Source organism: Danio aesculapii, chromosome 14 (assembly GCF_903798145.1).
Source record: "Danio aesculapii chromosome 14, fDanAes4.1, whole genome shotgun sequence".
In the NCBI taxonomy this organism is placed as follows: domain Eukaryota; kingdom Metazoa; phylum Chordata; class Actinopteri; order Cypriniformes; family Danionidae; genus Danio; species Danio aesculapii.
The window spans coordinates 41,435,727-41,456,523 of record NC_079448.1 but is presented as its reverse complement, the minus strand read 5'-3'; the positions used below and the strand labels follow the sequence as shown (position 1 = coordinate 41,456,523).

The window sequence follows — 20,797 nt, the reverse complement described above, 5'->3', positions numbered from 1 at the left end:
ACAGGCCCATTCAAATAGGAAAGCGTTGACAAGTGGGATTATGGTCTCTGCTGCTTCAGAAGCATTAAGAGACGAATTAATATAACAAAACAGCATTTGTAATAGGGGTATATTTTGGTGAACTTAAAAAACCTGAACTTAAAAAAAACCTTGTCGTCGTCTTGATGAACATCCACAAAGCCAAGAAAAAGAGCAGAATCTACCCTGTGCCCCATAGTTGTTTACAAGGCCGTCTAAAGCCTAAGCAGTTTCACTTTCTCGAGAGAGCTCGTGTCCGTGTCTATATTTGAAATAACAAACTTCTTGAACTTCACGTACGCGTGATTACTGACATCCAAACCTTTCAGAAAATTATAAACACAAGAATGAAGCGTGAAAAAACAAAGCAGCAAATGATTCTTTCAGCAACCTAAAACAAGAACAAACTGCCATGTTTAAGTATTATCATCGCATTTTGAACTATTATGACCTCGGAATGACGGAATTACTTTCTAACAAGAGGTTACAAGATGCAGATGAGAGGTTTTCACTGACTGGGCTATATGTTGCATGTTGTTTTTGAACCCAAATAAGGACTAAATGTGTGCTGTGTGTAGTTTTTCTATAATTGGTAACACATCGGAGACTGTAAGGGCCTGTATGTGATCATATATGTTGCATTTAATTATTTTTTTTAATAATTGCAGACGTTACAGTAGGCTATTTCACAATATCATTGATCTGCAGTTATAATCAAATCCTGTTCATAGAAAGGTTAGTAATGAACATTTATACACAAGTATTTAAGTGTATAAAGCCTCTGTTTTATGGAAAGTGCTTCTCATATGATTTGTGAACGACCTATACAGCTTTACTTTGACATTTCCTCGAGCGAGAATGACGTCAACTGAAACTTTCAGTATACCACGCCCACTATTGGTACCCTTTTGGCAGTGGAAATGCAGGCTTGATAAGGGTGACCCGTACCGACCTGTACAGTACCACTCATTGGAAATAGGCCATGAGGTGCTACATAAATAAACATTATGTGATTTAACATCAAACATATCCACATTGCTAGGACTAAACACTATATTAACTGTTATTCTCAGTACTGTTGCTTTTGTTCAATATTTTGTTTTGTTTTGTTAAACTCCCAAAAAGAACAGCAAAAAGTGAGTATATTGGGGTCTTAACACACTACCTCAAATTGCTTTTAGATGGTCTTTGCAAACCAAATAAGGCAGAAACTGCATCTGAACTGTCCACTACAAAAAAATAAATAAATAAAACAGTTTTTATGTTTTTATCTTTTGTGCAGCTATCTCAGCAACATACACCCAGAACACTGTAAAGGTTACATTAACATACTGTATTCAGTTGTGTTTTGTGATCCGTAATAATTAGCTCCACTCATATTAATTGTAACCCATGCAAGCCGGTGAGAATCACCTCAGTGGTGTCGAAAAAAACAAAACAAAGCAAAAAAAAAGATAGGCTGAGGAAAAAGGAGAGCGCGGTGAGTATCTCCAAGCATCTCGTCACCCCAGGGTGCTTCTCTCTGAGCAAGACCTGACCTTCAGTGGTTGTGTGAGACACTGTTCGGCGCCCCTCTCTGACTGGGCACTCACAAGTTCAGCCATTTGCAGATGCCCGGAGGGTGGTCCTGGCCTCGGTGGCCCCATAGCGCAAACTGCCCTTTTACTGAGGGGATGTGCTGACGCCACTCGTCTTCAGCCAAAGAGTCTGATCTTTACAAACAACCTGTCCTCATGGGGGGATGAAGTGTGGGCTTCTCAAAGAATCTGCTTCTCATGATTAATGGCTAACAGTGGAGTAAATAATTGGATGCACGGGGCCACCGTGCAGCACTGTGATGATCTGATAAAGACAACAAAACGAGATGCCATCCCTTCATTTAATTAGGGCAATAACAAGAGATTACCTTGAGGCGCTGTGTTCTACAACTCACATTCTAGATTATGTGTTCTGTGACAGGAAAACAATAGCAAAGTCATTCCAGTCTTTGTGTTCCTTTGACTCGCTGCACTGTACCGCCATCTGGGGAGAAGGGCAGGGGCGTCTATTAATTGCTTTCCAGTGCAAAACACATCTGTTGAGAAGAGCCGTGGCACATAATGCCATCGGATCAAATGGCGGGTTCCGCTCGGGTTCTTTCCCCACTGCGTAAGCGTGGACCTAAAGAGATGGTCTGCCTGCCAATTGCATGATGACCACTTTATATGCTGCGCTCATTGATTCACATTAAGGGCCATCTCTCAGACAGTGCTCTGGTAAATAATTGAGAGAGTCTGCTGTCACATAGCGTTCCTCTGCGCTACTGGGACCAAATTAAATTTGAAAATCCCGTCCACTAGAGGGGAGGTTAGACTTTGTGGGAGAGAAGGCTGAGATGGGCCTTATTATGAGCGAACGAGAAGGGCTAGTAAAACAATAAAAGCTTGGCAGAAATGTGCAAGGGGAGGCTGCGTGAAAGCGCAAAATTATTTTAAGTACTACATTAGGCGTGATCAGAACAGATTAAAAAAAGCAGGCGGGAAGCACACTTTAGTGGCAGGACTTGAAAGCGAAGAGCCTGGTCTTGTAGTGGTGGTTGGCGCGCTTATTAACGTTTCAGAGAATGGCTGGCTGTCTGAAGTGTTAAAAAAAGGATTTCCTATCTATTAGAGCTTAATAGATAGAGAGGGGGAGATGACAGGGCTGCTCTCAAAGTGACTGGAGGATACACTCATTTAGCCGGCTATGCTATGGGCTACGCTCATTTAATCAGAATTGAGGATCCACATAGACTGAAGGTTAAAAGACCCATTGACAGATTTCCAATTAGCATCCTGAGAGAAATCCTCCAAGATTGCAATGTGTAGACAGAAAAATGAGGTTTAACTTTTCATTTCACAGTGAGAGGATGGTTGGAGGTGGCTGAAGGGAGTGGTGATGTGTCAGGTTACTCAATCAGAGACTGGTTTCAGAAGTGACTTGAACGGTTAGAGTTGGTGAAGAATGACTGACTGACTGACCTGACGGGGTTGCTGGTCAAGGACACACGCAGGGATTCTAGGCAGTTGAGCAGTTTGTCTTCGGAGATTCCTGAGCGCAGCTCGTGCACGTACTCCTGTGACGAGAGCGTACACTCATGCTTGCTGTTTCTCAGTCCACCCTGCGGGAACAAGAAACATTAAGGGATCAGCCACTGCACCACTGCGCTTTACACCCTGTTAGGCTTGTCACTCGTTAATTACAACATCTGTATTAGACTTGATCATCTCTAGAGTTCATGAGTGTTGTAAAAAAGAAAGATCTCCCTTGCTCTACTTTCCAATCTTTGACCCTATATTTCTGCTGATGGTAAATAAGCAAATGCATAAGAATTGTTGAGAGGAAATTTTGAACCATGTCTGTCCTCATCATCAGACGACATGCAGATAATAGTAGGAGGGGGAAGTAGTTACCAACACCTGATTTGTGGATGAGGCAGTGCCCCTGCGCTCCCAGCTGCATCCCAGTCTCCAGCAGGTGAGAATGATTACTAACACTCCATAACTGCATACTCACTTCCTCTGTAAATCAGCAGACTGCCCACCCACAGCACTGACTGACACAGAGCTACCAGCTAGACAAGTCAGCAGGAGCTGCCTCATGCTAATTCTACAGTACACACAGATTAATGGGAAACGCTCCCACACAATATAAAAACAACAGCAGAAAAGTGCTTATTAAAATATTTTTATTTTCGTCCTGATATGAAGAGAAACCTATTGTTGAGTTTCAGGTATTCAGCAGCAGCAGAATACAAATGTTGGTCATATTCGGCAACAAATATGGCCGCTATGTGTTCTTACACAACTCTTTTTCAAGATCAACAATCATGTTATGTAAACAAGCTTTAGGGAACATCACACAGGAATTAACAAGCTCATTAGATGACAAAAGTTGACCAACACATGTAATCAGCACATAGGTTAAAAAGACACTGCAAGGCAGTTTGATTAAAAACGGATTAAATGATTAAGTGATTTAAAACTACAGGGACTGTGAATCAGAATCCAATCAAACGTTTCACACAATAAACTGAAAAAAGAAAGGTCTCATTTAAAAATGATTACCAGTAACAGTATTAGTGAAACTGATCAAAACTTTTTCTAAAGTTTTTACAAAGCATCCCCTATAGCACCGTGACCTGTTTAGTTACTATTAACATTACAATGACTTTATCTTTCAGAGTAAATTGCATTATATAAAAAAAAAACTTACTTTAAAATTAATTTAAAAATTTTATTCAAATTGCAATACTTATTTTACATAAAGAAAGCATTGATCATTAGAAAAATTATTAGAAATATAGAAATTAGAAATAGACTTTTTTTAGACAATAGACACACTTCTTAATTCACAGTGCAGTTTAATTCACAGACTGTAAATTATGGCTGTGCGAATTATTGAAATCATATCGAAATTGATATTTGAACATGTACGATTTCTAAATCTAATCAGAACACGAGAAAAAGAGACTGAATAGACTGCATAAACAGGTATGATGAGTTCAGCACAGGAGGACTTGGTGCCCAAAAAAAATGTCAACATCTGTGGTGTGGACTTTGGATACAGGAAGGCTGATGTATCGCAGAACCAGGTAATTTGTAACACCTGTCAGTCACATATCGCATCTAAAAGAATGTGGAAGGCACAAGCGCATCATTCCTTCAGCATTTTCAACGCACTCCTTTGTCGCTTGTTGTTACAAGGCGACATCAACCGTTTTTTCATAGGATGACAAACTAACAGAACATTACTGCAGTTCTGAAACAAGTTTTATTTATGGAGAAAATGAAAAAGCACTGCTGTGTTTGGGTGCTTTGTGTTTGTCTGAGTTAATTAGTCTACCGAAATGTGCATTTCCCATACAAAATATGAAGCTGATCGATCAGTTCGTGTTATGTGACTCGCGGTGCGGCATTCTGAAAACTTAACTCGGTGCGCCTGGAATAAGCAAAAGCGTCACTCCAAATATGTCCATGTTAGAACAACATGACGGGTTTGTGTGGCCTTGATGTTGACTGGCAGCTGACCTTGTGTGTTCTGGTATCATCATTTGTGAAACAAAAAAATTCAATACATTGGAAATAACAGACATGTGCACACAAAAGACGCGATATGCGAACGCCCTATTTCACGGCAGTGTTACAAAGGTCTATGATCTAAAAAAAAAATCTGAGGACACGAAGAAAAGCACACGCAACTACTTCTGATTTGTAGTCAAGCAAAACATTGAAGCCTTACTTGAGTTTGAGTAGTCTATTTATTTGTTTTTTGCCATAGGTCTGTTATAGAGGCAATTTGTTACACCTTTACTAGGTGATTTATTTATTTTTTTGCCTTATGTCTGTTTTAGAAACATGTTACAGGTCTTTGATAAACATCTAATTGTTTTCCTTTGGATACATTTCAGATTCACACTGTAAACCATATGTGTGTGTGTCAAAATCATGATTAAAAAGGAAGTCGCAATATTGTTCAATAAAATTGTGATAGGTTTCTTATGCCCATATCGCACACACCTACTGTGAATTACACACATCTATGCCCTACTCATAATCTCTCACTTAATCCTGAGAACTGTTATGGAATTCCACACGAGACATGACCATGAGAATTGTCAAGCACTAAAACAATAAACTTTCTAATCTGAGAAGATCAGCTGGGAAACCAGTTGTTCAACTGTTTCGATCATGCATCATCTGCCCTCGGCTTACCTTCTCCACCAGAGCAGCTCAGTCACATTCCACACAGAATGTCCAAGTTTTTTATATGGTGTATCTTGTGGCTCTATATTCATGTTTGGTGTCATTTTAAATGTCTCTGTGTGATTGGTAAAGTGGTCCTAATTTCACTGTAATATTTTACTATTTCCCTTATATCTGTTGATTTGGGTTTCGACTTTGATAAGATCTTTGCCAGATGCTTCACCCCAGGGAAAATGGTCTTCACATCAACTCAAGACCAGGCAAGGGTCTTTGTGAAGATTTTATTGTCTTGAATCTGTGGGATTCAAGTGGGATTGTGTAGATTATGTAGCCAGGAGACCCCATTGCAGTGTGTGAGTCACTGAGCTAAGACTTATATGCTGCAATGTACTTCTACACTGTCAGGTATTAATCTGATGTTGTACATTTCTGAATTGGCTTATTTTGTTTAATTATGTGAATTGGAATGGAAAATCTGACAAATCTGAAAAAATAAATGTCAAATTCTCTTGAAATCTTTGTAACTAGTAGATGTTATAGGCTCATGTTTCTGCAACCTATGATGACCAGGATTTGTTCATACATTCAGGCTCAATGGATGAAGAATGGGCACAGCATTAGAGACCTGTTGATTTCTGACAATCACTGACTTAGTATGGATATAATCTAGTGGCTAAATCAAACTTTTCTTTATGTATGAGCAAGCATGCGGCAGCCTAATATTACTTAAAGGAAATTAGTTTACAGTAATATCCTCTATCTAAGAACCAGAACTGGCGAAGTATGTATCTGGCTAGCATACAGACTCTAAGCGACGTCGGGTTAACGATGAACCATTAACTAAAAATAAGGATTTATTAGGTTAATTGATCTAAATTAGACCAAATCACAACCTATAGGGTAATCAGCTTGAATTAGATCAATCTAAATTTTATTTATTATGAATTGGAGTCAGAATTAATTCTGAGTTGGAAACAAATTAAATTTTAACAAATAAAAACATTTATTTTCACATGTGCTAAAAAGGCTTCCATGCGTTTAACCTTTACCCATGCCGTTACTTCATCAGGTCATTAAACTAATAGTTGAACCATTACAGTAAAATTTGCAAACACATGGTACATTTGTATTACCTAATTCCTTTACTCTGTGACTCAACTGTTTGTATTGGCCTTTAAACAAACATGCAGGTATGAGATAAAACACCATTATGAACAGGAAACAGATCAGACACTGACAACAATCAGGTGGGATGTCTTACAATTCCTTTCTACCTACAAAACTAGGCCTAGATGAATTTATTCATGAGGTTCATGCACAAAATTCAATTTCTGTGCAAGCTGCCAAGCTGGTGGGTCTTTGTGACTACTTTCTTACTTTCTACTCTCAAGCATTAGACAGACGAAGTGAAGATTGTCAATCTGTTACCTGCACAGCGCCCCTTGGGCAAAAGAATGGAATGTGTGCCACACTACCGCTTTTCACTTTCGTATATACCACATCATTCTTATTCTTGTCATTCTACTTAGGTTCATTTTAGTTTTATATTTTTTTCAGCCATGTTTTTTTCTCTCTCATCTAAGTCATCCATGTGTTTCTTTGTCCTTTGAAGGCGTTTTTCCATCTGTGTGTTCTGAAAACAACAACCTGCCAAACGAGGCAGAGGAAAAAGAAGAGGGCGATGGAGCGCATGGTGGGCTGTCAAAGTCACCCGTGTAGACGGGGGGATGAATTAATGCCGACAGAGAAGTATGTAGGGGAGGATGGAGCGAGTATTAGCGGTTTCTTCCCTGGTACGAATGTTTAATGTCGTCGTCCCAGGATGTGGCTTCCCCAGCAGGCAAGCTGCACTAATAGGCAGTCTTGGAGGAATAAACAGGGCATCTTTGTGACTGAGTCCCAATTCTGCTCTGTCAAGAAACTCCGACACGGGCGGCAGCGCTGGTTTATATAGCAACAGGAAAATAAATGAGCCATTACTATAGGCAAGTAGGGGGCTGCGATGGGGAGACACAGTACGTGTTGAGTCTGCAGATCTTGTAAACATGGCAGACAACGCAGCGATTTACTCTGGTGCGATCAGCAGGTGTTAGCATTAGGTCTTAAGCAGTCGGTTAAACGTAGGCGGTGGTTTAGAACAACATGACGGGTTTGTGTGGCAATAAAAGCAGCCTTGATGTTGACTGGCAGCTGACCTTGTGTATTCTGGTACCATCATTTGTGTGACTAAAACATTCAATAAGAAAGTGGTGTGTTTGCGTGCCTCAAAGAAGATGTGAGATCTAACCGCTCTTTCAATTGATGCAAACTCACATTTTTGCTCCCTTTCAAATTGGAGGATGAGAGCAAGTCGTTCTCCCTAAACACTTCTGAGGAGCTCAGGTTGAAGCAATTCGACTCTTTATTCTCAGGCAGGTCGTCATACTTGAATTTGTCTTGATCTGAATCCAACTAAAGATCACTTGGTTCATCTGCCTCTATAGTTCAGATGAGGGAATCCGAGGGACTAGATATATGACTGGTGTGCTTATACCTGCCTGATAGAAGTAATGGGGTGTGTGTGCGAGAGAGGTTATTACTTCCCTCATTACTGTCTGTAGTAAGTGTAGTTGCCCCTGGCTCTTTCCAGACCTGCTGCAGACAGCCATCTCAAATTCACTGAACCACAGGCTGAGCTGCTCTCCGTCTCGCTATGAGAAGAACTGGATGATGGCTGGGCTATAACTGTTTTTATATATTCAGAATATCCTTGGGTTGGAATAACAAAAGGTATCTGTAACTTTCTGTTCTGCATGACATGTACTTTTCATGCTTACCAATGCTTAAGGGTTTGTGCAAATCCATAACAATTCTTTACTAATATTTGCAGGATATATGTACTCTATATCAAATTACCACTTCACTTAACTTTTCATTTGTTGTAATCAGAACTGGGTGTAACATGTTCCACGGTAACGTGTTACTGTATTCTAGTTACATTTTTGAGGAACGCAGTAATGTAACGAATTACATTTTAGATTTGTGTAATTTGATTACAGTTACTACAGTCAGTGTAATTGCATTACTTGCGTTACAAATATAGTTTTTGGAAGAAAAAAATGCTTCTTTTGAATCACATTTTCCACTGCATCATCAGTTAAGAAGCATGCGCTTTTAAATTGCTGGAGAATGTGAGCTGAAATGGTTGCTGAGGAAAGTGGTTGCTTCTTCAAGTGAAAATACAGACATTATTTGATTTCATTGAGCGTAAAAAAAAAATATTCCTGTGAATTGCAGTCTATGTCCAGTCTCTAAAGAATTTTCGACTGCAAATTGTTCAAGCACTTGAATAGAAAGCATTCTAGGACCATACTCATCACCGAGGAGGACACTGGTGCATTTTTGTGCAGGAATGGGAATGAAGGTATCTTCTGAATGTGAAGAGAAGCATAGCTGCTTATACTGCGTATTTTATGCACACATATATTGAGAGTGCTCATGTTTTCCAGGTGCACCCAGGTGAAAACCGCGAGTCACGTGACAAGAACTGACCGATCAGCTTCATACTTTGGAATATACACATTTCGGTAGACTAATTACCTCAGACAAACACAGAACACCCAAACACTGCAGTGCTTTTTCATACTATGGATGGTTACAGATATCCAATTTTCTTCATGTCTTCTTTTGTGTTCGAATATAAGACAAACAGGTTTGGAACAAGTGAATGATGAGACAATTTTTGTTGGGCAAACACTTGTCAATATGTCAACAATATGTCAAGCTGATGTGATCAACACCTGTTTTCAGTGAATATTAAATTACAGAAAGATCTGCAGTTTATTTTGTATTTTTATAGGTATATTTCAAATGTTTTAAAAGTAGCTTCAAAGTAAAGTAATTGGTAATCTGATTACTTTTAACATGAAGTAATTAGTAATGTAATCAGATTACAATTCTCCAGTAGTAATTTGTAATCTCAGTAATTTGTAATCTATAACTTTTTTAAAGTATCTTACCCAACACTGGGTGTAACTGAAAACCAAGGATATTCTGCCAAACATTGATTTGTTACATCTTGTCAAGTCCAAACATTGGTATTGTGTTGTCTAAAAATTAATATAAGCATTTGAATTTATGCAAACAAAAACATTATAACAACAACAATTATTACTATTATTATTATTATTATTATTATTATTATTATTATTATTATTATTATTACTATTAGCATAGATTAACCAGTATTCAATTTTAGGCACCATTATTTACACAATTTTAAGCAATAACTTTCCATCCAAATAAAAAATACTTATACTAATTCTAATTCAATGACTGAAAACACTACAAACTGATAATCGGTCGGTTTAAACGGTTATATTTTATGTCAAATATTAAATAAATTATGAATAAAAACTGACACATCTGAGCAATAGGTCTAGCATCAACCCAGAAAATCTTAGCAACCATATGGCAACAGCCTTTTTCACCCACCATACCTTCGAGAATAATTGCTAAAAGTTAACATTCACAAAATGTATTATAAATATACTAGCATTCAGAGCACTGCAGACAGATCAAGTTTGCTGTGAACATTAAATAATAAAAAAGCAAGGCTGAAAATGCTCTCTCCATTTCTTTCCTTGCCAAAAAAACTGGCAGAACCCTCTATCTGACCCACTCTAAAACAAGAGTTTCTGGTTTCACTATCCATTGACCTTTACCACCAGAAACCAAAGACAGGCCATAATATGCTGCTTAATGACCCCGGCCAGCTCAATCCATTGGGATGATATCAACATTACACCAGACCACACTAATCATGCAGACAGGCCACATCCACTGGTTCACTGTAATTGGGTTTCTGTAGGCTGGAGAGAACATGGGGGAACGGTCTATGTGTGGGTCTGAGGAAACTCTTGAGGGAAAGGAGGAGGTAGAAAGCACACAGAAAGAGAAAAGAAAGACAGAGAGAGAGAGAGAGAGAAAGATAAGGACAGGCCAACTACCAGATGACTTGAGTGCTGGTGAGATAAAGAGAAGAAAAAGAGAAGGAAAGGGGGAGAGAGAGAGGAGAGAGAGAATAGGGGCTCGGTGAAAAGGCCAATACAGTCTTTTGACCAAGCCCAAAGTGTTCATCTCCGAATCTTATTGAATCCTTATTTGTCAATAACAGCATTTCCTGCCAGAAACAATAGTGCAGGGAACAATTACTCCAGTGAGTCTGTCAATTTCACTTTGGTACAGGGACACAGGCTGGCTATGTGTGTGTGTGTGTGTGTGTGTGACTGTGATATAGCCTTGGCACGATCTGATGTGAGAGAGTGCAAGTATCGCGTGGGGAAGGGAACAGGCCCGCTGCGTTTCTCTGCACCTCTGCATCCTACACCCATTGATAATGAGACAGCAGCAAACTGACAAGCTACATGGGGACCAGCCATTGGGCGCCACATGCTGTCACAAACAACTGTTTAATAAGAAGAGGGAAAACAACTGGGGGTTCCTCAAGAGGGCGCTAAGTGGCTTTAAAAGTTGAATACACCACAGAAACTATTATATGAATTAGTTCATGTTAATTGGTAATTCAGATATTAATTGAAAAATACGCCCTTCGTAAACTTTAGAAAGGTATACAGCTGTGAGCCTGTGACTGAGCCGTTCAGTCCATCATTTTGTAATTTTTGAAAAAATATGTGGTCTAGATGACAATGAATTGCACAAAGAAAGTTGAACAGATACTGAATAAACAACATATATTTAAAGTATAAAATGTGATTTAATATAATATAATATAATATAATATAATATAATATAATATAATATAATATAATATAATATAATATAATATAATAAAATATAATATAAAATAATATAATACAGTATAAAATAATATAATATAAAATAATATAATTTAATACAATACAATACAATACAATAAAATATAATATAATATAATATAATATAATATAATATAATATAATACAGTATAATATAATATAATACAGTATAATATAATATAATATAATATAATATAATATAATATAATATAATATAATATAATATAATATAATACAGTGTAATATAATATAATATAATATAATATAATATAATATAATATAATATAATATAATATAATATAATATAAGATAATATAATATAATATAATACAGTATAATATAATATAATACAGTATAATATAATATAATATAATATAATATAATATAATATAATATAATATAATATAATATAATATAATATAATATAATACAGTGTAATATAATATAATATAATATAATATAATATAATATAATATAATATAATATAATATAATATAATATAACATTTGATTATTGAATTTCTGTACCCAAATACCGTTAGACTCCTTCCAGAAAACCATAGAGCACTGTTTATTTCACTTTAATATTTGCTCCATTTGGTTTATTGATGATTGTAGTTTGTTTATTACATGTATATAATAAATAACATAAAAAAATATATTTTCACTGTCCAACAAAACCATCCCAACCATCTAAATGAATGACTTTCCAAATAGAGCTATTTAAGTAATATAGTGAAATTGTTATTATATGGCAATAGATGTCGAACATGAAAAAAAATAATCGCAACGTCATATTATTCCAATATTGTGCAGCCCTATAACATAATTTATTAATGTATAATATATAGTTTTTGTAATGCCTCACAAAAGCAGCATTTATTTAATGAGAAAAAACAGTAACTTGAACTGAATTATCAATATAATGTAACATAACAGTTTTCTGTTTAAATATAGTTTTCTTGAACCAACTCATTTTGAACCAAAAAACTTTTTTTTTTTAATATGAATTTTTATTATTCAGAGTATATACAGGAATCAGAGAGTGAAATTCAATACCTTTTAAGAACTTTTTTAAAAGTTTTTCAACAAGAAACACTGGCCAGATTTTAACTTACAGTATGTTTACTAAATATTAATGTAAGAAACTAATGTAAGAAATGTAATCCAAAACTAAAACATTATTCATCTACTGAATAAAAATCTATTAAATGTAGCTAATTAAGCTGATTGGCGCCTATAGAACTGCAGAAATAATGGTATTGTCTTGGTTACTGCAGTAAACAAAGCAGCATGATGTCAAATCTAGTAGGATTTCATTGATTTCATAAACTACACAGCATCCTGATATTCGCAGATTTAATTCAGGCAAAATTTAGCATACAACCATACATTGCCTAATCAAATATTATGTAAAATTGAATACCTTGCTAAATAGCATTTAAGACTTGTTAATACTTTTTAAGGGCCGTAAATTTCTCTACATTGATTTATCAACTTTAAGACCCCGCGGACACCTGTTATTGTAGTTTTCAGTTACCTTATTTTATTTATTTATTTTTTGGGTGCTAAACAACTTATCTTATTATTAGTAGAATAATATTATTAATTAGTAGTGAGCACATTACTTAGAATTGGTAGTGAGCACATTATGTATTTAAAATAATGGATATTTACTTTTGTTACTAGTCACTTTTTATCAATTTAATGTATCCTCTTGTGTCCTATTAATTTATTTCTGCTTTTAAAACAACAAACCTTATCCCAAATTGATAATAAAAATAAAATAAAATAATCAAAAGTTAAATAATCAAAATTAAATAATAAAATTAAATATATTCAAATTAAAAATAATGTATAAAAGTAAAATTAAAGTAAATTAAATTAAATATATTAAAAAATAATAATAAAAAATAAAATATTAAAATTAAAATTAAATTAAATTAGATAATATTTTAAATTAAATTTTAAATTAAATTAAATTAAATACATCTAATAAAATAAAATAAAATAAAATAAAATAAAATAAAATAAAATAAAATAAAATAAAATAAAATAAAATAAAATAAAATAAAATAAAATAAAATATTGTGTAATTGTTAAGTCAAAATTTGCATTATTGCACCAATTTTAAAAAATCATCATGCACACATCTAATCAACCACTCTTTCCCATTTCTATGGAAACAAGCTCTTCCTGAATGATGTCATTATCCAGGCCCGTGTGCACAGAAAGCTCCAGAGTAATCTGGGTCCAGATCTGGATCTAGATGGGCAGATGCGCGTCTGTTTACAGTCAGATATATCCAGAGAGAACATGATTACGAGCTGATGAAGGAGAGCGATAGTGGCGCGTCGCACATCGTGGATGTAATTTATCTCAGCGTGAGGTCACCGCGCCGGAATAATTCTGTTAAATTACAGTTGGTAAAGCGAGTGTCACTTTAATAGGGAGCAAACAGATCACCTGCTGCCGATCCACCCCATGACTCTATCTCTTCCACACTTGGCGTGACCTTGTCGAATATCTCAGTGACAGCAGTGAGGAACCATCAAAGTAAGAGAAGCGGTTATCGGCAGCATGCACCCATGACCATGACTGTCAGGAATGTACACAATATCAGGACGTGACCTAAACAACTCTAACAGCAAAAAAAAAAAAAGAGTCCATGCAGAGAAGAGATACGCATGCTATGAAACAGTGGGGCCTTGAAATAATCTTTTGTGCATGCGATGTCTTGTGTGAATTAAATTATATTAATATTCGGATCCCTCCATAAACACCCAAAATGATTGGTGATAATGGGGTTTTTAATTACCTCTTCTTTGTTTGTGATTAATGAAAATTACTGGAGTGCCCCACTGATCTTTTTGAAAAATAATACAGATATAATCGTTGCAATTAGTGCACGCGAAGCCATATCAAAGCCAAGTGGTTGCAAATGTTTTATTCCATAATTTACTGCTCATTAGGGCTTGATTGACAGCCTTGTAAAGAAGCAACCAGCACCTTCTCCATAGGAAAACAAGCAAACCTACAAAACAGAAGGGAAATGCACACACATAAACAAAAGAGCATCCTGTTCCTCTGAAGTTTCTAGAGGGTCTGTGGTCTGAAAGGACAGAATCGGTTGAAATGCATGGACAATAGCACCCATAGAAAGACCTGGAGGACATTCCCTGCTACTCAATGAGAAGGCTTTTGATGTGAGCAGCACTCACAGGGTTATTTCCGACTGCACTTTCCCTCTTTTTAAGAACAGGAGTGGCATATCCCATTGGGAAGGTGCTCTACGTTGTCATAAAGGAGAAGAGGCACCCTGCTTATGGAATAACTAACTACTCATTCATCACCTCAGGAAACATGGCCAGATGTTGAGTTATTTAAGTGAACGATCTGCGTTCAAAACAAGTTAGTAGCATCTGGAACATGGTTTGTTTGTGCGGCAAATGTTCTCTGACACAGCCCCGAGACAAATGTGTAAAAAAAAATGTGTTAATACAAATATGTATTTTACACAATAACTACAAGCCAAATGAGCAAGTGCTCATTATATGCAAAACAAACATGCTTTGTTTCAAGATAGGAATGAAAGTTCAGTTATGGTTCATTAAAAATAACTGTTTCATAAGAATCATTTGATTTGGAATAACTTCACTGGTCTCACTGCATACTTCATATTCACTGAAAGTTGGACAGTAATGATAAGACTTTACATTTCTGATTGCCTTTGGTGCTGTTTAGCTTATTGTGTTTTCATTGTAAAACCCATATATGCCATCCACACTAGCTATGTTTTCATCCACCTATATTTATGCACGTTTTGCATACGCACATTAAAAAAATCGGTTCATAGAAACGCCAAGATGTGCATAAATTTTGAAAATGTGCATAAAAAAACATATGCATGTTACAGAGTAGGATAAACTTTTTATTCGATGAGAAAAGATGAAATTCCAGTGTGCGCATAAAAAAAAAAGTCATGTGATTTTGTTAAAAGAGATCACGTGATGATAAATGTGTGTGAATGGACAAACCAGCAGGCTAAGCACACTGTAAAACATCTGAAATGTTGTTTTGGTCATTCTAAAACGCCTTAACCATTTCAGTATTAGTGTCATTATATTATTAATTACTCTTAGAATCAAGAGCATCTGTACTCAGCATCTTATGCCTTCAAACGCCACCGCTCATTCATTGCATGTCAGCATTGCCTCCTAAGGCGCAAGTCATTTATTAAAAGATTGACGCAGCTTCTCCTACAAATTTCAAATTTCATTTTTACTGTTGATATTTGGCGCCAGTTGATCAAGGAGTGACGATCTTGTTCTCTTTGACTCGTTGGATGAAAACGCTGCTTTATTCGCACGCCTTTTAAGCGATTTTCCAGTTGAGCATAAAAGTTAATTCGCATTTTTGGATTTTTGGAGCTACTGAATCCACAAAAACCAAGATTTATGTTGAAAATGCTGGTGTCCTGTTTTAGCTTATATTTGGGCTGTGCAATATATCGTTTGAGCATCAATATTGCAATGTGCGCATCCACAATAGTCACATCGCAGGATCTGCATTGTTAAATTGGGATCATATAGATTAGCATTATATATTATATTGGGATTATATAGTTACAGAGTTCAAAATACATGAGATTTGAATTACTGCAGAGTTTAATCATAATAGAACAACAGCGGATAATTTGCACATTTTTAAGCCCTATGAGAGTTTAACTCATTAAGACACTCCCAGTAACTTTTATAGAGAATTTTTTTCTAACTATTTAAACAGTAAAGTCTTTGCAGTGTTATTTTTTTATTAGATTTTTTCATTTTTTGCATCTGAATACAATTTGACCAGCCTGAAAACCATAAAGCATTGTTTATTTAACTTTTATGTTTGCTCTATTGCATTTAGCTATACTTATATTTTTGAACTATTAAACTATTTTGAACTATATTAAACTATAATTTTGTATTACATTCTGTGCATGATTTGCTCCCCTACAGAATCATGCCAATCGTTAGAAAATTAATAAAATGTTTCCAAAATAGAAGTATTCAAGTCATCTGGTGAAATCGTATGTATATTGCAATATATATATATATATATATATATATATATATATATATATATATATATATATATATATATATATATATATATATATATATATATATATATATATATATATATATCAAAAATGCTAAATATCGCAATGTCAGATTTTTCAATGTCATGCAAGTATTAACATTATTCTTCATGGACTTCCATTCATTTTTAGACGTTAAAAACAGCTTGTTATTGCTGCTTGATGTTGCTAAATTGTATTTTTTTATTATATTATTCCGTTTTTTGACGTTAATTATTCCTAGTCATTTCTCACATAGGCAACTAAATCGGTAGTTCTAAAACAATCGCAAAAAAGCACACTTCCACATTGAAGAATAAGATAAATAGATGAACTGAAATGCTCCACACAGAGGCTGGCAAAATATGTGCATGCCCAGCAGGTGAGAATGCTCATGCATCGTGCGTTTTAGGTTGTATAGTGTTGAAGGAGAACTGTGCAAGAAGCATGTTTGTTCTAAAACACTGACTTGAAATGAAAACGCACTAGTGTAAATGCAGCCTATGTTTATTGCACAGCATTTTTTTTACAACTAGTTCCTAAGTCTTTTGATCATGACCTGATTCATGATTTGATTCACACTAATATATTGATACAATGAAAAACATAAATAAATAAATAAATAAATAAATAAATAAATAAATAAATAAATAAATAAATATTTTGTGAGCTACACATAAATTCATTCATTCATTTTCCTTCGGCTTAGTTCCTTAATTATCAGGGGTCGCCACAGTGGAATGAACCGCCAACTATTCCGCCATAAGTTTTATGCAGCGAAAGCCCTTCCAGCAACAACCCAGTACTAGAAAACACCCAAACACTCTCACATTTACACACTACAGCCAATTTGGTAGAGGAAACCCACGCGAGTATGGGGAGAACATGCAAACTCCACACAGAAATGCCAAATGGCCTAGCTAGGACTCAAACCAGTGACCTTCTTGCTGTGAGGCAACAGTGCTAACTACTGAGCCACCATGCCACCCAACATCATAAATGCTTTACATAAAATGTTAATTTTCTTTATACAAAAACTACACAACATGCCACAGTTACTGTAAACATGTTATTGAGTCTATAACAGGCCTTTGAATGCAGCATTTCACCCGATCACAATCACTTAGCTGACTCAACACAACACTGTAGAGTCACTTTAAAATGGAACCAATCCAACAGCAAATCACTTCACAAGCGCCACCTGCACAATAAAGCGCTGATGTTCACTCTACTGAAAGAACATGCGGATACAGTACAGTGCAGGCAGGTGAGTGAGACCTAGATAAAAACAAAGCTGAAGCACACCAATTACTAAACTATCAGAAATGAATCGCAGTTCTCAATTCATCAGGAAAACACAGGTCTCTAAAAAAATGCCACGTCATCAAGGCTATGTGTTGATTAAGGTAGGCATCGTACAACAGCAGGTGGCACAGCATGATGAGATTAAAGCATTAGGAAGTATTCTCCAGTTATTCCACAGTCTAAAAGCTTATACATACAGTTTAATAGCCACTAAGGCTGCACAATATATCGTTTCAGCATCGATATCGCAATGTGATCAATCGCAATAGTCACATCGCAGGATGCACAATGTTGATTTTGTATCAATCATTTGCATGCGTTATTGATGCCTGTGATTTGTATAATGATTTAAAAGCATTCAGGTGTAAGAAATTGTACCAAGTGTGACCTTACCTACGATTAATTTTATTGAATTATTTCTACTTTGATCATTCAGTTACTGTCCTTAAATACTGTTAAACTCGGGAAATGATAAAACATTTTGTTTATCACTTTGTTGCAATGCATGAAAATACTCACAACACATGCAAATACAGAAATGCACTGCAAATAGCACATACCACAAAGAAAATGTGTCGTGGGTGGGGGGTTTGGGGTGAGGGTCCCAAAACGTTTATAGATTGTTTATTAGATTTCATGGAGATGCACTCCCACTGCAGACTCATCCCAATCTATCTAACATTATGAATTCTTTCCAAAAAGAGATATTAAAGCCCAATCCCAATGCTACCCCTTGGCCCTTATCCTTTCACCTACCCCTCGTTTTGCGCATCCATGTGAAGGGGTAGGGGTGTCCCAATTCTCTGCTAATGGGAAGGGCTAGAAAGCCCTCGAAACAGATTTTTCAGGACCACACTCGAAACCAAGGGGTAAGAAAATTTCCCTGAACACACCATCTATAACGCCAAAATAGCTGCACACGGAAGTAAGGAGATGCAAAAATTAGCATTTTTTGTCATTATTATGAATTTTTGCAACAAACAAGCATATGTTTTAATACATTCATAACCGCGTTAGTGTTTTACTGTCATGCTTAAAAAAATAACAAATAAAAACGCTAAAATAAAAACAGCTAATCTATAATCCCTAAGTCTAAAATGGCTGGAAATGACCTTTTTACAGTTTCTGGTATAACATTAATGTTGTTTTGTGTGTTTACATGGATGAATATGGCCACTGCATAAATACACAGTACAGTTACAAGCTTATTGCCACATTATATTGTTATGATATCATGATATTGTTGCTTCCAGTGATTTCCTGAAGATAAATACCAAAAAATAACACAACTGGAATAACTACAGCATTCGCGATCGTCGATTTCATGTAAACCAAGAGATCGCGATGACATATGCTGACGTGTGCAGGTGTTGTAGTGCTGTCCCATTTCTTAGGGGTAAATTTTGCAGCCCTTCCCCTTCACACTCACACTCAAAGGCCAAGGGGAAGGGGTAGGGGTACAAAAATATAGCTGGGATTTGGAAGTCATCTGGTAAAATTGTATTCATATCGCAATATATATCGCAAAATAAAAAACATTGCCATGTTAGATTTTTCCAAAGCCCTAATAGCCACATATTCACAAAGGCACAAAAAGGGAAGGAACAATGAAGACCTGTAGGTCAAAAAAAGAACTGCTGATGTCAAACCTCACGAGGGTCACCAAAGGAAAGAATTATTATTGACTGGAGCACCGTGAACTTGCAATTTACTCAAATTGTACACTGCAACATTCTATAGAACGACCTCATGATTTTTCAAATAACAGGAAGGAAATTATGCAGGCACATAATTGGCAAAAGATTATAATGTTTCAGAGATCAAAGTATGCATTAACCTCTGTACCGAGTCCTCAATAAACTGATTTAACACACTCACGACTTATTGATGCAAGCCATTTTTTCCCTTTCTTTTTATATTTTTTCTTGACCTACTGGGCAAATAAATGCTTTTCAAAGCAGCAGAACAGAGGCCATACGATGAACATGGACGGCTCGGTGTATTTTATATATATATATTTTGTAGAAAAATCCTGAAAATGCCACTGCTAATAAGAAAAAAGCCATCAAGTGCATATCAGCACCAAGTACTTTTGCTTTACATACAAGAAAAAACTATTTGACAGCTTGAGGTTGCTCGCTTTGGCAGAACTTTAATGACATGTGATCATTGTCTCGTCTGTCGTTTGATCCTGACATGGACAGAAGCACAAATGTGCTTGTACGCTCAAACGCATTAACCTCTCAGACACCTGCCATACAACTGTGCATACAAAGGAACTTCATCTGTTCGTTCACAGTAGTGCAACATAAGAATCCATATTTATCCCAAGGTTTCAAAGCTATTATTCAGTTAGCTTCATTTGAAGGCTGGGTTTTCAAATTGAATATTGCAAGTTGGGGTTATAAAATAGAAAATTATATGACAGAAGCTGCTAATATTATTATTGTACACTCAACGGCCACTTTATTAGGCACACCTGTCCAAATGCTGGTTAATGCAAATGTCTAATCAGCCAATCACAAGGCAGCAACTCGATGCATTTAGGCATGTAGACATGGTCAAGAGACGATTTGCTGCAGATCAAACTGAGCATTAGAATGGGGAAGAAAGGTTATTTAAGTGACTTTGAACATGCCATGATTATTAGTGCCAAACGGGCTGGTCTGAGTATTTCAGAAACTGCTGATCTACTGAGATTTTCACGCACAACCATCTCTATGGTTTACAGAGAATGTATCGATGCATGAATCAATGAATGGATTTATTATTTTTATGTTAAAAAATTTATAATTTAACACAAACTCTAGC

The 20,797-nt window shown here is 35.9% G+C and overlaps 1 protein-coding gene across 6 annotated transcripts in view; it reads right to left on the bottom strand.

Annotated features, from left to right (window-relative positions):
* The window catches only part of diaph2 (diaphanous-related formin 2), a 763,661-nt gene that overhangs the window by 601,603 nt on the left and 141,261 nt on the right, over window positions 1–20,797 (bottom strand). For all 6 annotated transcript variants that reach the window (XM_056472168.1, XM_056472167.1, XM_056472172.1 and 3 more), the window contains one exon: window positions 3,018–3,157. In XM_056472168.1, the coding sequence (XP_056328143.1) occupies window positions 3,018–3,157 (140 nt within the window). The remainder of the gene's footprint in view (window positions 1–3,017; window positions 3,158–20,797) is intronic.